Source organism: Notolepis coatsorum, assembly GCF_963971535.1.
Source record: "Notolepis coatsorum genome assembly, chromosome: 3".
Classification (NCBI taxonomy): domain Eukaryota; kingdom Metazoa; phylum Chordata; class Actinopteri; order Aulopiformes; family Paralepididae; genus Notolepis; species Notolepis coatsorum.
Window position 1 is genome coordinate 149,883,607 of NC_140167.1, and position 13,268 is coordinate 149,896,874.

At 45.8% G+C, this 13,268-nt stretch overlaps 1 protein-coding gene across 1 annotated transcript in view; it reads right to left on the reverse strand.

Moving 5' to 3' along the window:
- erbb4b (erb-b2 receptor tyrosine kinase 4b) overlaps positions 1–13,268 on the reverse strand; it is a gene marked incomplete at both ends in the record, with an annotated part of 1,077,000 nt that overhangs the window by 280,772 nt on the left and 782,960 nt on the right. Inside the window, one exon of the mRNA XM_084311407.1 lies at positions 9,169–9,355. Coding sequence (XP_084167533.1) covers positions 9,169–9,355 — 187 coding nt within the window. The remainder of the gene's footprint in view (positions 1–9,168; positions 9,356–13,268) is intronic.

Consider the following 13,268-nt stretch of genomic DNA (forward strand, 5'->3'; position numbering starts at 1 on the left):
ATGAGGATGGAAGAGGTAGTGGAAGAATGATGGATGAGGTAGTGGAAGAAGGATGGATGAGGTAGTGGAAGAAGGATGGAAGAGGTAGTGGAGAAGGATGGATGAGGTAGTGGAAGAATGATGGATGAGGTAGTGGACGAAGGATGGAAGAGGTAGTGGAAGAAGGATGGATGAGGTAGTGGAAGAATGATGGATGAGGTAGTGGAAGAAGGATGGAAGAGGTAGTGAAGAATGATGGATGAGGTAGTGGAAGAAGGATGGATGAGGTAGTGGAGAAGGATGGAAGAGGTAGTGGAAGAAGGATGGATGAGGTAGTGGAAGAATGATGGAAGAGGTAGTGAATAAGGTGGATGAGGTAGTGGAAGAAGGATGGATGAGGTAGTGGAAGAATGATGGATGGGGTAGTGTAAGAAGGATGGAAGAGGTGTGGAAGAAGGATGGATGAGGTAGTGGAGAAGGATGGAAGAGGTAGTGGAATAATGATGGATGAGGTAGTTGAAGAGGATGGATGAGGTAGTGGAAGAAGGATGGAAGAGGTAGTGGAAGAAGGATGGATGAGGTAGTGGAAGAATGATGGAAGAGGTAGTGGAAGAAGGATGGATGAGGTAGTGTAAGAATGATGGATGAGGTAGTGGAAGAATGATGGATGAGGGTAGTGGAAGAAGGATGGAAGAGGTAGTGGAAGAAGGATGTATGAGGTAGTGGAAGAATGATGGAAGAGGTAGTGGAATAAGGATGGATGAGGTAGTGGAAGAAGGATGGATGAGGTATTTGAAGAATGATGGATGAGGTAGTGGAAGAATGATGGATGAGGTAGTGGACAAATGATGGATGATGTAGTGGAAGAATGATGGATGAGGTAGTGGAATAATGATGGATGATGTAGTGGAAGAAGGATGGATGAGGTAGTGGAAGAAGGATGGATGAGTATTTGAAGAATGATGGATGAGGTAGTGGAAGAATGATGGATGAGGTAGTGGACAAATGATGGATGATGTAGTGGAAGAAGTGATGGATGAGGTAGTGGAATAATGATGGATGATGTAGTGGAAGAAGGATGGATGAGGTAGTGGAAGAATGATGGAAGAGGTAGTGGAAGAAGAATGGGATGAGGTAGTGTAAGAAGGATGGCTGATGTAGTGGAAGAAGGATGGATGAGGTAGTGGGAGAAGGATGGAAGAGGTAGTGGAAGAAGGATGGAAAAGGTAGTGGAAGAATGATGGATGAGGTAGTGAAGAAGGATGGAAGAGGTAGTGGAAGAAGGATGGAAGAGGTAGTGGAGGAATGATGGATGAGGTAGTGGAAGAAGGATGAAAGAGGTAGTGGAAGAAGGATGGATGAGGTAGTGGAAGAAGGATGGAAGAGGTAGTGGAAGAATGATGGATGAGGTAGTGGACAAATGATGTATGATGTAGTGTAAGAAGGATGGATGAGGTAGTGTAAGAATGATGGATGATGTAGTGGAAGAAGTATGGCTGATGTAGTGGAAGAAGGATGGATGAGGTAGTGGAAGAAGGATGGAAGAGGTAGTGGAAGAATGATGGAAAAGGTAGTGGAAGAATGATGGATGAGGTAGTGGAAGAAGGATGGATGATGTAGTGGAAGAAGGATGGAATATGTAGTGGAAGAAGGATGGATGAGGTAGTGGAAGAATGATGGATGAGGTAGTGGAAGAAGGATGGAAGAGGTAGTGGAAGAATGATGGATGATGTAGTGGAAGAAGGATGGATGAGGTAGTGGAAGAAGGATGGAAGAGGTAGTGGAAGAAGGATGGATGAGGTAGTGGAAGAATGATGGAAGAGGTAGTGGAATAAGGATGGATGAGGTAGTGGAAGAAGGATGGATGATGTATTTGAAGAATGATGGATGAGGTAGTGGAAGAAGGATGGATGAGGTAGTGGAAGAAGGATGGAAGAGGTAGTGGAAGAATGATGGATGAGGTAGTGGAAGAAGGATGGATGAGGTAGTGTAAGAAGGATGGAAGAGGTAGTGGAAGAAGGATGGATGAGGTAGTGGAAGAAGGATGGATGAGGTAGTGGAAGAAGGATGGAAGAGGTAGTGGAAGAAGGATGGATGAGGTAGTGGAAGAATGATGGATGAGGTAGTGGAAGAAGGATGGAAGAGGTAGTGGAAGAATGATGGATGAGGTAGTGGAAGAAGGATGGATGAGGTAGTGGAAGAAGGATGGAAGAGGTAGTGGAAGAAGGATGGATGAGGTAGTGGAAGAATGATGGAAGAGGTAGTGGAATAAGGATGGATGAGGTAGTGGAAGAAGGATGGATGAGGTAGTGGAAGAATGATGGATGAGGTAGTGTAAGAAGGATGGAAGAGGTAGTGGAAGAAGGATGGATGAGGTAGTGGAATAAGGATGGAAGAGGTAGTGGAAGAAGGATGGAAGAGGTAGTGGAAGAAGGATGGATGATGTAGTGGAAGAATGATGGAAGAGGTAGTGGAAGAAGGATGGATGAGGTAGTGGAAGAAGGATGGATGAGGTATTTGAAGAATGATGGATGAGGTAGTTGAAGAAGGATGGATGAGGTAGGGGAAGAATGATGGATGAGGTAGTGTAAGAAGGATGGAAGAGGTAGTGGAAGAATGATGGATGAGGTAGTGGAAGAATGATGGATGAGGTAGTGGAAGAAGGATGGATGAGGTAGTGGAAGAATGATGGATAATGTAGTGGAAGAAGGATGTAAGAGGTAGTGGAAGAATGATGGATGAGGTAGTGGAAGAAGGATGTAAGAGGTAGTGAAATAAGGATGGATGAGGTAGTGGAATAATGATGGATGAGGTAGTGGAAGAAGGATTGATGATGTAGTGGAATAATGATGGATGAGGTAGTGGAAGAAGGATGGAAGAGGTAGTGAAAGAATGATGTATGGTGTAGTGGAAGAAGGATGTATGAGGTAGTGGAAGAAGGATGGAAGAGGTAGTGGAAGAAGGATGGAAGAGGTAGTGGAAGAATGATGGATGAGGTAGTGGAAGAAGGCTGGAAGAGGCAGTGGAAGAATGATGCATGAGGTAGTGGAAGAAGGATGGAAGAGGTAGTGGAAGAATGATGGATGAGGTAGTGGAAGAAGGATGGATGAGGTAGTGGAAGAAGGATGGAAGATGTAGTGGACAAATGATGGATGATGTAGTGGAAGAAGGATGGATGAGGTAGTGGAAGAAGGATGGAAGAGGTAGTGAAAGAATGATGGATGATGTAGTGGAAGAAGGATGGATGAGGTAGTGGAAGAAGGATGGAAGAGGTAGTGGAAGAAGGATGGAAGAGGTAGTGGAATAATGATGGAAGAGGTAGTGGAAGAATGATGGATGAGGTAGTGGAAGAAGGATGGCTGATGTAGTGGAAGAAGGATGGATGAGGTAGTGGAAGAAGGATGGAAGAGGTAGTGGAAGAAGGATGGAAAAGGTAGTGGAAGAATGATGGATGAGGTAGTGGAAGAATGATGGATGAGGTAGTGGAAGAAGGATAATAATAATAATAATACATCTATTTTATATAGCGCTTTTCCAGGTGCTCAAAGACGCTTTACATGGGCAGGAGAGACAAACTATGGCAAAACAAAAAACAGAACAAAACAGAACAAAATAATACATGACAAAATAAAATAAAATAAAACCGACAGAATTAGAGGTCAAAAGCAAGATTGAAAAGGTGAGTTTTGAGGGCTGATTTAAAAGATGTCAGGGTGTTTGCATCACGGATATGGCTGGGGAGGGCATTCCAGAGGGAGGGGGCAGCAGCAGCAAAGGCCCTGTCGCCCCAGGTCCGGAGCTTGGTCGTGGGAGGTGTTAGGAGGTTGGCATCTGCAGACCTAAGGCGACGGGTGGGCGTGTGACGGTGGAGGAGGTCGGACAGGTAGGGAGGGGCAAGGTTGTTGAGGGCTTTAAATGTGATGAGTAGTATTTTAAAATGTATCCTGTATTTGATTGGAAGCCAGTGGAGGTTGTGGAGGACAGGGGTGATGTGATCAGAGCGACGGGTGGAGGTGAGCATGCGGGCAGCAGAGTTTTGGACATATTGGAGTTTATTGAGAATAGTGTTTGGTGAGCCGTAGAGGATGCTGTTGCAGTAATCTAGTCTTGATGATATGAATGCATGAACCAGTGTTTCAGCAGCGGAGAGTGATAGGGAGGGGCGAAGACGAGCAATGTTCCGGAGGTGATAGAAGGCCGATTTGGTTATGTGGTTCACATGGGGGAGGAAAGAAAGGGTGGAGTCCAGGATGATGCCAAGGTTACGGACGTGAGTGGAGGGGGTGACAATGGTACCATCAATATTTAGGGTGAAATCCTGAATGTGGCTGGTGAGGGATTTTGGACCGATAATGATGATTTCTGATTTATTGCAGTTTAATTTGAGAAAGTTATTTTGCATCCATGTTTTGATGTCTGTGAGGCAGGTGCTGAGGGTGGAGAGAGTGGCTGGAGTGATAGTCTTGGTGGAGAGGTAGAGCTGAGTGTCGTCTGCATAACAGTGAAAACGCAGGCCATGTTGGCGGAGAATCAGACCAAGTGGAAGGATGTAGAGGATGAAGAGCAGGGGACCAAGTACTGAGCCTTGGGGGACACCATGAGTGATGGGGGCAGTGGGGGATTTGCAGTTGTTGATAGAGATGAATTGGTGCCTGTGTGAGAGGTATGATTGGAGCAAGGTGAGGGGGATTCCGGAGATGCCAACGGAGGACTGGAGACGAGTGATGAGGATGGAAGAGGTAGTGGAAGAAGGATGGATGAGGTAGTGGAAGAAGGATGGAAGAGGTAGTGGAAGAATGATGGATGATGTAGTGGAAGAAGGATGAAAGAGGTAGTTGAAGAAGGATGGATGATGTAGTGGAAGAATGATGGATGAGGTAGTGGAAGAAGGATGGATGATGTAGTGGAAGAAGGATGGAAGAGGTAGTGGAAGAAGGATGTATGAGGTAGTGGAAGAAGGATGGAAGAGGTAGTGGAATAATGATGGATGAGGTAGTGGAAGAAGGATGGATGAGGTAGTGGAAGAATGATGAAAGAGGTAGTGTAAGAAGGATGGATGAGGTAGTGGAAGAATGATGGAAGAGGTAGTGGAAGAAGGATGGATGAGGTAGTGTAAGAATGATGGAAGAGGTAGTGGAAGAAGGATGTATGAGGTAGTGGAAGAATGATGGATGAGGTAGTGGAAGAAGGATGGATGAGGTAGTGGAATAATGATGGATAATGTAGTGGAAGAAGGATGGAAGAGGTAGTGGAAGAATGATGGATGAGGTAGTGGAAGAAGGATGGAAGAGGTAGTGAAAGAATGATGGATGATGTAGTGGAAGAAGGATGGATGAGGTAGTGGAAGAAGGATGGAAGATGTAGTGGAAGAATGATGGAAGAGGTAGTGGAAAAATGATGGATGAGGTAGTGGAAGAAGGATGGAAGAGGTAGTGGAAGAATGATGGATGAGGTAGTGGAAGAAGGATGGAAGAGGTAGTGGAAGAATGATGGAAGAGGTAGTGGAAGAAGGATGGAAGAGGTAGTGGGAGAAGGATTGATGATGTAGTGGAAGAATGATGGATGAGGTAGTGGAAGAAGGATGGAAGAGTTAGTGGAACAAGGATGGATGAGGTAGTGGAATAATGATGGAACAGGTAGTGGAAGAAGGATGGAAGAGGTAGTGTAAGAAGGATTGATGATGTAGTGGAAGAATGATGGATGAGGTAGTGGAAGAAAGATGGAAGAGGTAGTGGAATAAGGATGGATGAGGTAGTGGAAGAAGGATGGATGAGGTAGTGGAATAAGGATGGAAGAGGTAGTGGAAGAAGGATGGATGAGGTAGTGGAAGAATGATGGATGAGGTAGTGGAAGAATGATGGAATAGGTAGTGGAAGAAGGATGGATGATGTAGTGGAAGAATGATGGATGAGGTAGTTGAAGAAGGATGTAAGAGGTAGTGGAAGAAGAATGGACGAGATAGTGGAAGAAGGATGGAAGAGGTAGTGGAAGAAGGATGGAAGAGGTAGTGGAAGAAGGATGGATGATGTAGTGGAAGAATGATGGATGAGGTAGTGGAAGAAGGATGGAAGATGTAGTGGAAGAAGGATGGATGATGTAGTGGAAGAATGATGGATGAGGTAGTGGAAGAAGGATGGAAGAGGTAGTGGAAGAAGGATGGACGAGATAGTGGAAGAAGGATGGAAGAGGTAGTGGAAGAAGGATGGAAGAGGTAGTGGAAGAAGGATGGATGATGTAGTGGAAGAATGATGGATGAGGTAGTGGAAGAAGGATGGAAGAGGTAGTATAAGAAGGATGGAAGAGGTAGTGGAAGAATGATGGATGAGGTAGTGGAAGAAGGATGGAAGAGGTAGTGGAAAAAGGATGGAAGAGGTAGTGGAAGAAGGATGGAAGAGGTAGTGGAAGAAGGATGGAATAGGTAGTGGAAGAAGGATGGAAGAGGTAGTGGAAGAATGATGGCTGAGGTAGTGGACGAAAAGATGAGCAATTATGGAACCAGTTAATAGTCTCTAAATTGATTAGGGAAGATCCAATCACTTGTTGATTTCATTTCGATCAAAGCTGTCAAATCTTGCACTTTTTGTAAACCACCCTAAATAGATGACCATTTCAGAGTGAATAATGCGGCCGATAAGCCAAATGTTTAGTCATTGTAATCATATGGCACTTGTTGAATTAATGCTTTTAAAAGGACCAGAATGTTCTCTTCATCTGCATCCATCGATCTGACCCTCTTTGTTCCCTTTCAGCAGGCTCTCATCAATGCTTGATTGCACTCATTTAATTCTGACATGAGGCTTCTGACTCATGATGCAAAATGTCAATGTTTCATAAAAAGGTTGAGAAAAAAGCTACTTCTAATTAACTCAGGGAGGTTCTGTTGATACTCATGCCAACCTGTGTGCTTCACTATCAAAGCGTGACTCTCTCCCCAGGCGAGGCAGAACTCCAGAACACAACACAGGCACACAGTGTGCTTCTTACCGCGGGTGAATGTAGAACAACATATTGTCCTTTTGTTGTTATGAGATGGAGAGGAGAAGAAAAGGGCATTCACTTGTGCCAGGCTCACATATTACTTGGACTGTACCTGTAGCCTATATTCACTTGATAAGCTGGCAGGAAACAGTAACAACAAAGCAAAAACAAAACACAAATTGTGAAGTATTAACTGAAATACTGACAGAGGGAAAAGGTAGGGACACTGAGGTGAGAAACCAACCATTTTCACACCACTGTATATTATTTTGGCGGCACGGTGGTGTAGTCGGGGGGACCGGGTTGCTAGGTACCCAGGTACTCCTGTGCCTTTCTGTGTGGAGTTTGCATGTTGGGTTTCCCCTCCAAACATGAGATAAACCCAATGGAAAAAGATGCAGAACAGATTGCAAATGGAGCACATGGATTGTCTGCTCCCGGCTGCCCTTGGGGGGAAGGACGACGAGATCGTAAGACCCAATGCATGTATGTGTGTGTTCCTGTGTGTGTTGCCCATGTTGCATGTGTGTGTTCATCTGCATGACTAATAAAGACTTCTTCTTCTTCTTCTTCTTCTTCTTCTTCTTCTTCTTCTTCTTCTTCTTCTTCTTCTTCTTCTTCTTCTTCTTCTTCTTCTTCTTCTTCTTCTTCTTCTTCTTCTTCTTCTTCTTCTTCTTCTTCTTCTTCTTCTTCTTCTTCTTCTTCTTCTTCTTCTTCTTCTTCTTCTTATCATTATTATGAAACCTTTATTTAACCAGGTGAGTCCCATTGAGATTACAAGATCTCTTTTTCGAGGGAGCCCTGGCCAGGATAGCAGCAGTACAGTGTTGCAAACATTAAAAACACATAGGAAAACATGCAGTAACAACTCATAGAATCAGAAGAAAAGACAAGAGGAAATGGAATCTAGCTAAAGGAAGCAATTACAAATTCCAATATAATCTGCCTCCAAACCCTTCACTACATTTATCAATGTCCTAATCGGAATCAGCTCATCTAGATATGTCTGCAAGTGGTTCCAGGCTGCAGGGGTAGATGCAAGATAAAGACCTGTTTGCCAAGTTCAGTGCGAAATGGACAGTAAACATATGCTGTTGAAGGTAAATGGTAAATGGTGCATTTATATAGCACTTTTATCCAAAGCGCTTTCCAATTTGTTCCTCACATTTTACCCATTCACTCACACATTCACACACCGACGGAGGAGGCAACCAAGCAAGGTGCCTAGCAATTCGGGGTTAAGTGTCACGCTGCCCAGGAGGAGCGGGAATCGAACTGGGAACCTCCAGATGACCAGATGACTGCTCTACCTCCCGAGACACTGTTGCCTGTTTCGATTATCAGACGACTGCTCGACCTCCCAAGCCACTGTCGCCTCGTTCCATTTCACAAGTATCACTACTGTGTCTTATCATTCCCACAACAACCATTGCCCACTGCTAAGACCTGTGGATATATTACATACTCTATAAGTATGTATAGCGTGATGAAGAGTGAGTAGTCTATAGTTTATAGTCTTGTTTGTACAGTAGTGTTGTGGTGCTATTTTTGGAAGTGCACCTACAGTACTGTCTGACTGTGATTATAAAGTGTAGTGGCTACAATTGGTTTATCATTTGAAAATACAAGACACAATTCTGGTGGGCTCTTTGGATTCACAGCAATAGATTCTTCTGAGCCCTGTTCTTTGTTCAACTTCACTTGCATCTATTTGTTTAGCATTATCTTTATTTTCTTTATTGCCAAGTACATTTTTACATATACCAGGAATTTATCTTCTGCATTGAACCCATCCTAACTATTTAGGAGCAGATGGCAGCCACAGTCGGTCACTCAGGGACCAACTCCAGTCCTAATACCAGTGCCTTGGTCAACGGCAATGGAAATAATATACTAATTCTAGTATGCATGTATTTACGGTGTGGGAGGAAACCGGAGTAACTCGGAGGAAACCCACATGGGGGTGGGGGGGGGGGGGGGGGGGGGGGGGTGGCATGCATACTCTACACAGAACCCCAGGTCAGGTTCTAACCCAAGACCTTCTTGCTGTGAGGCAACAGTGCTAACCACTGCACGCACCACTGTGCTGCCAAAAACTGCTAAAGACTGACATGCTGGTCAACTCGTTGCGGTGCGTGGTGCATAATCCCCCTGACCTTCACATTCTTATCCCAAACGCTCCCCAGACAAACTGTCTTGGGCAGATCTCACCTGTGAGGTTTTTGAGACCCAGCTGGCGGAGGCCGAAGTTTCCATCTCTACGGTAGTTGAGGAAGATGGCGAGGGCGTAGCGGTCTTCATAGAGCTTGGTCCCCCGGATAATCCGTAGGTTTTCCAAGGGAAGGTAGTCAAACTGGTTGAGAGCCACCAACACGTACCCCGTCACCTCCCTGATAGACTGCCGAGAGAGAGAGAGAGAGAGAGAGAGAGAGAGAGAGAGAGAGAGAGAGAGAGAGAGAGAGAGAGAGAGAGAGAGAGAGAGATAGAGAGAGAGAGAGAGAGACAGACAGAGAGATAGAGAGAGAGAGAGAGAGAGAGAGAGAGAGAGAGAGAGAGAGAGAGAGAGAGAGAGAGAGAGAGAGAGAGAGAGAGAGAGAGAGAGAGAGAGAGATAGAGAGAGAGAGAGAGAGAGAGAGAGAGAGAGAGAGAGAGAGAGAGAGAGAGAGGGACAGAGATATGGAGAGAGAGGAAAACAAATAGAGAGAGAAAGAAAGAAAGAAAGAAAGAAAGAAAGAAAGAAAGAAAGAAAGAAAGAAAGAAAGAAAGAAAGAAAGAAGAAAGAAAGAAAGAAAGAAAGAAAGAAAGAAAGAAAGAAAGAAAGAAAGAAAGAAAGAAGAAGAAATAAACAGGAATCAGTTACACACATCAGGTGACATCCATCAGCGAGGTTCACATGATCCATCCAGCCGCTCAGTCATCAAGCCACTCAGTCATCCAGCCACTCAGTCATCCAGCCACTTAGTCATCCAGCCACTCAGTCATCCAGACGCTCAGTCATTCAGCGGCCCGCTCAGTCATCCCAGCCACATCAGAGCGAGGAGAATTCGCTCCGGAGGGGGTCGAGACCTTGCTGCTCGAGGACCACGTCTGGAGCCCCCCGTGGCACGGCCCCCTGGCCTGGGTCCAGGGTGACTGAGCCACAAGGACAGCCATGGGCTTCACACTTGCAATGTCATTTAACAGAGGATATGGAATGGCTGCCGAGACCTGTTGGGCGAGCCACCCGACTGGAACCGTTCCGCTGTATGAATCAAAGTGACAGCCAAGTCCTCTTTCTTCCCATCATCCAACATCATGGCGGCTGTAATTTACCCACCCACACACACACACACACACGCACACACACACACACACACACACACACACACACACACACACACACACACACACACAACACTCACACACACACACACACACACACACACACACACACACACACACACACACACACACACACACACACACACACACACACACACACACACGCACACACACACACACACACACACACACACACACACACACACACGTGTCTCATTGAGGCTGATAGATCCCACTCCCTCCCGCCGCAGCTCACACTAGTAATCAGCAGGCCACCCTGGGGTCTTTTTGCTGTAGACATTGTGATGGGAAGTAGTTAAAAAAAGAAGCAATCTAAGGACATGGAAGGATTAACCCACCTAGTGGCCCAGAGGCAAGCATACTCCTGCCCCCATCCCCATTTTCACTCAAAGGGCACAGACCCATATTCCAATTGAGATTAGTCAAATTAATCTACACACACTTGCGGAAACCACCAGTCTTTTGGGGCCCTTGGTGGTCCAGGGGCCCCCGAGGCATGTGTCCTGCATGGTAATCCATCCTGGTTTACCACCTCTGCTTCTGCTCAGTAACCCTGACTACTGATTTCCGCTTTCTAAATCACACTGTTCGATGTAAAGATATTGAACATGAAGCAGGTGATCGATGTAACTACAGAGAAGGCTGTCTGTGCGCTCTTGGAGGAGACCCGTCTCGTATAAGATGCAAAATGTTGTTTCCTTTATGACTCAGTCTTGTGAAACATGTGAAAAAAGTCCTCCTCTCTATCCCTGTCTCTGAAGAACTGTTGCTTCCATGCAGGAATTGTGACTGGTTCACACATTGTTACTATAGAGCAAAGGGTTTGCAACAGATTTTTTAGAGGTACCTCTCTCTCTCCTTCTGTGCCTGGCTGATCTGCTGTGAGTGTGTGTGCGTGTGTGTATGTGTGGTGTGTGTGTGTGTGTGTGTGTGTGTGTGTGTGTGTGTGTGTGTGTGTGTGTGTGTGTGTGTGTGTGTGTGTGTGTGTGTGTGTGTGTGTGTGTGTGTGTGTGTGTGTGTGGTGTGTGTGTGTGGTGGTGTGGTGTGTGTGTGTGTGTGTGTGTGTGTGTGTGTGGTGTGTGTGTGTGTGTGTGTGTGTGTGTGCGCGTGCATGCGTGCGTGTGTGTGTGTATGTGTAGGTGTGTGTGTGTGTGTGTGTGTGTGTGTGTGTGTGTGTGTGTGTGTGTGTGTGTGTGTGTGTGTGTGTGTGTGTGTGCGTGTGTGTGTGTGTGCGTGTGTGTGTGTGTGTGTGTGTGCACGGGTGTGTACGCGTCCGTGTCTCTTGTTGCACACGGGAGCATTTAAAAATGGTCTCTTCCTTCAAGTCAGAAGGAATGTCTTGACAGTATGACAGATCATTTGTCGACTTACAAGGGAATTGCAAAATGTGTCACAGGGTTTTTATGTCTCTCAAGTGTGTGGAAATTTTTTTTATGAAAAGAAAACCCTGCTGGCAGGAGGTCCTCACCCCGAGGTCCTTGAAGTCACCCTGCTGATCCACCCTACGGACCCACCCTGCTGATCCACCCTACGGACCCCACCCTGCAGATCCATCCCTACGGACCCACCCTGCTGATCCACCCTACGGACCCACCCTGCTGATCCACCCTACGGACCCACCCCTGCTGATCCAAGTTTCAAGTTTCAAGTTCAAGTTTCTTTAATAGTTGTCATACAGAAGTACAGAATACTTTTTATACAAAATGCTTCTTACTGTTACGCTCCAGAGACTGTGCTAGACAAGATAAGTATGAAATAAAATAGTATAGCATGTAAATTAGAAGTAAAAAAGAGGTCACAGTGTTCAGTATAGACATATGTACAATGTTCGATGCAGAATAGAAGTAACTGAGTTACCATATAATATACAATATACTATGCAGTGTACTAATATACAATACTTTATAGTGCAAAGCAGAAATGGGATGAGGTACAATTTAGGTACAATTTACAGTAAGGTGTACGAGTTGTAGTGCAAATCCTTTATCAATAAATATAAAGAGTGTTTAGGTGATCTAAAGTGTGGAGAGTGGGTGCTGCAGTGTGTTGTTTGTTTAAAGTGAGTGTGTGCGTGTGATGTGTGTGCTGTGTGCATTTGATGGTTGTTGTATAGTGTTTATTGTTCGTTGAGCAGCCTGGATGGCCTGGGGATAGAAGCTTCTTCTGAGTCTTTCTGTGCTCGCCTTGAGACTCCGGTATCGCTTGCCTGACCGCAGCAGTTCAAAGAGGCAGTTGTTCGGGTGGCTGGAGTCCTTGATGATTCTCTTAGCCTTACCCCTGCACCACTTGTTGTAAATGTTCTGGAGGGTGGGGGGCCCCCCTCCAATTGTGCGTTCGGCTGAACGTGTCACTCTTTGTAGTCTGCTTCGGTATTGTGCAGTGCTATTCCCAAACCAGGAGGTGATGTTGCCAGTCAGGATGCTCTCTATTGTACATGAGTAGAAGTTCTTAAGGATCGTCTGACTGACTTGGAACTTCCTTAGGCGCCTGAGGAAGTAGAGGCATTGTCGTGCCTTCTTCACAACACTGTCAATGTGTGTGGTCCATGTCAAGTCCTCGGATATGTGGTCTCCGAGGTACTTAAAACTGTTCACTCTCTCAACCGGTGCCCCGTCGATGCTGAGGGGGCTGTAGTCCTTGACCCCGACCTCCTAAAGTCCACAATCATCTCTTTTGTTTTGCTGACGTTCAGGGAGAGGCTGTTCTCCTGGCACCATCCCGCTAGGACCTTGACCTCTTCCAGGTAGGCCCTCTCGTCGTTTGCAGAGATCAGGCCCACCACTACTGTGTCGTCAGCAAATTTGATGATTGTGTTGTTACTCCGCTGAGCCACACAGTCGTGTGTGTACAGGGAGTAGAGGAGGCGACTCAGAACACAGCCCTGGGGGGCCCCTATGTTGAGGGTGATGGATGAGGAGGTGCAGTTGCCTGCTCTCACCACCTACCCTCTCCACCCTACGGACCACCCT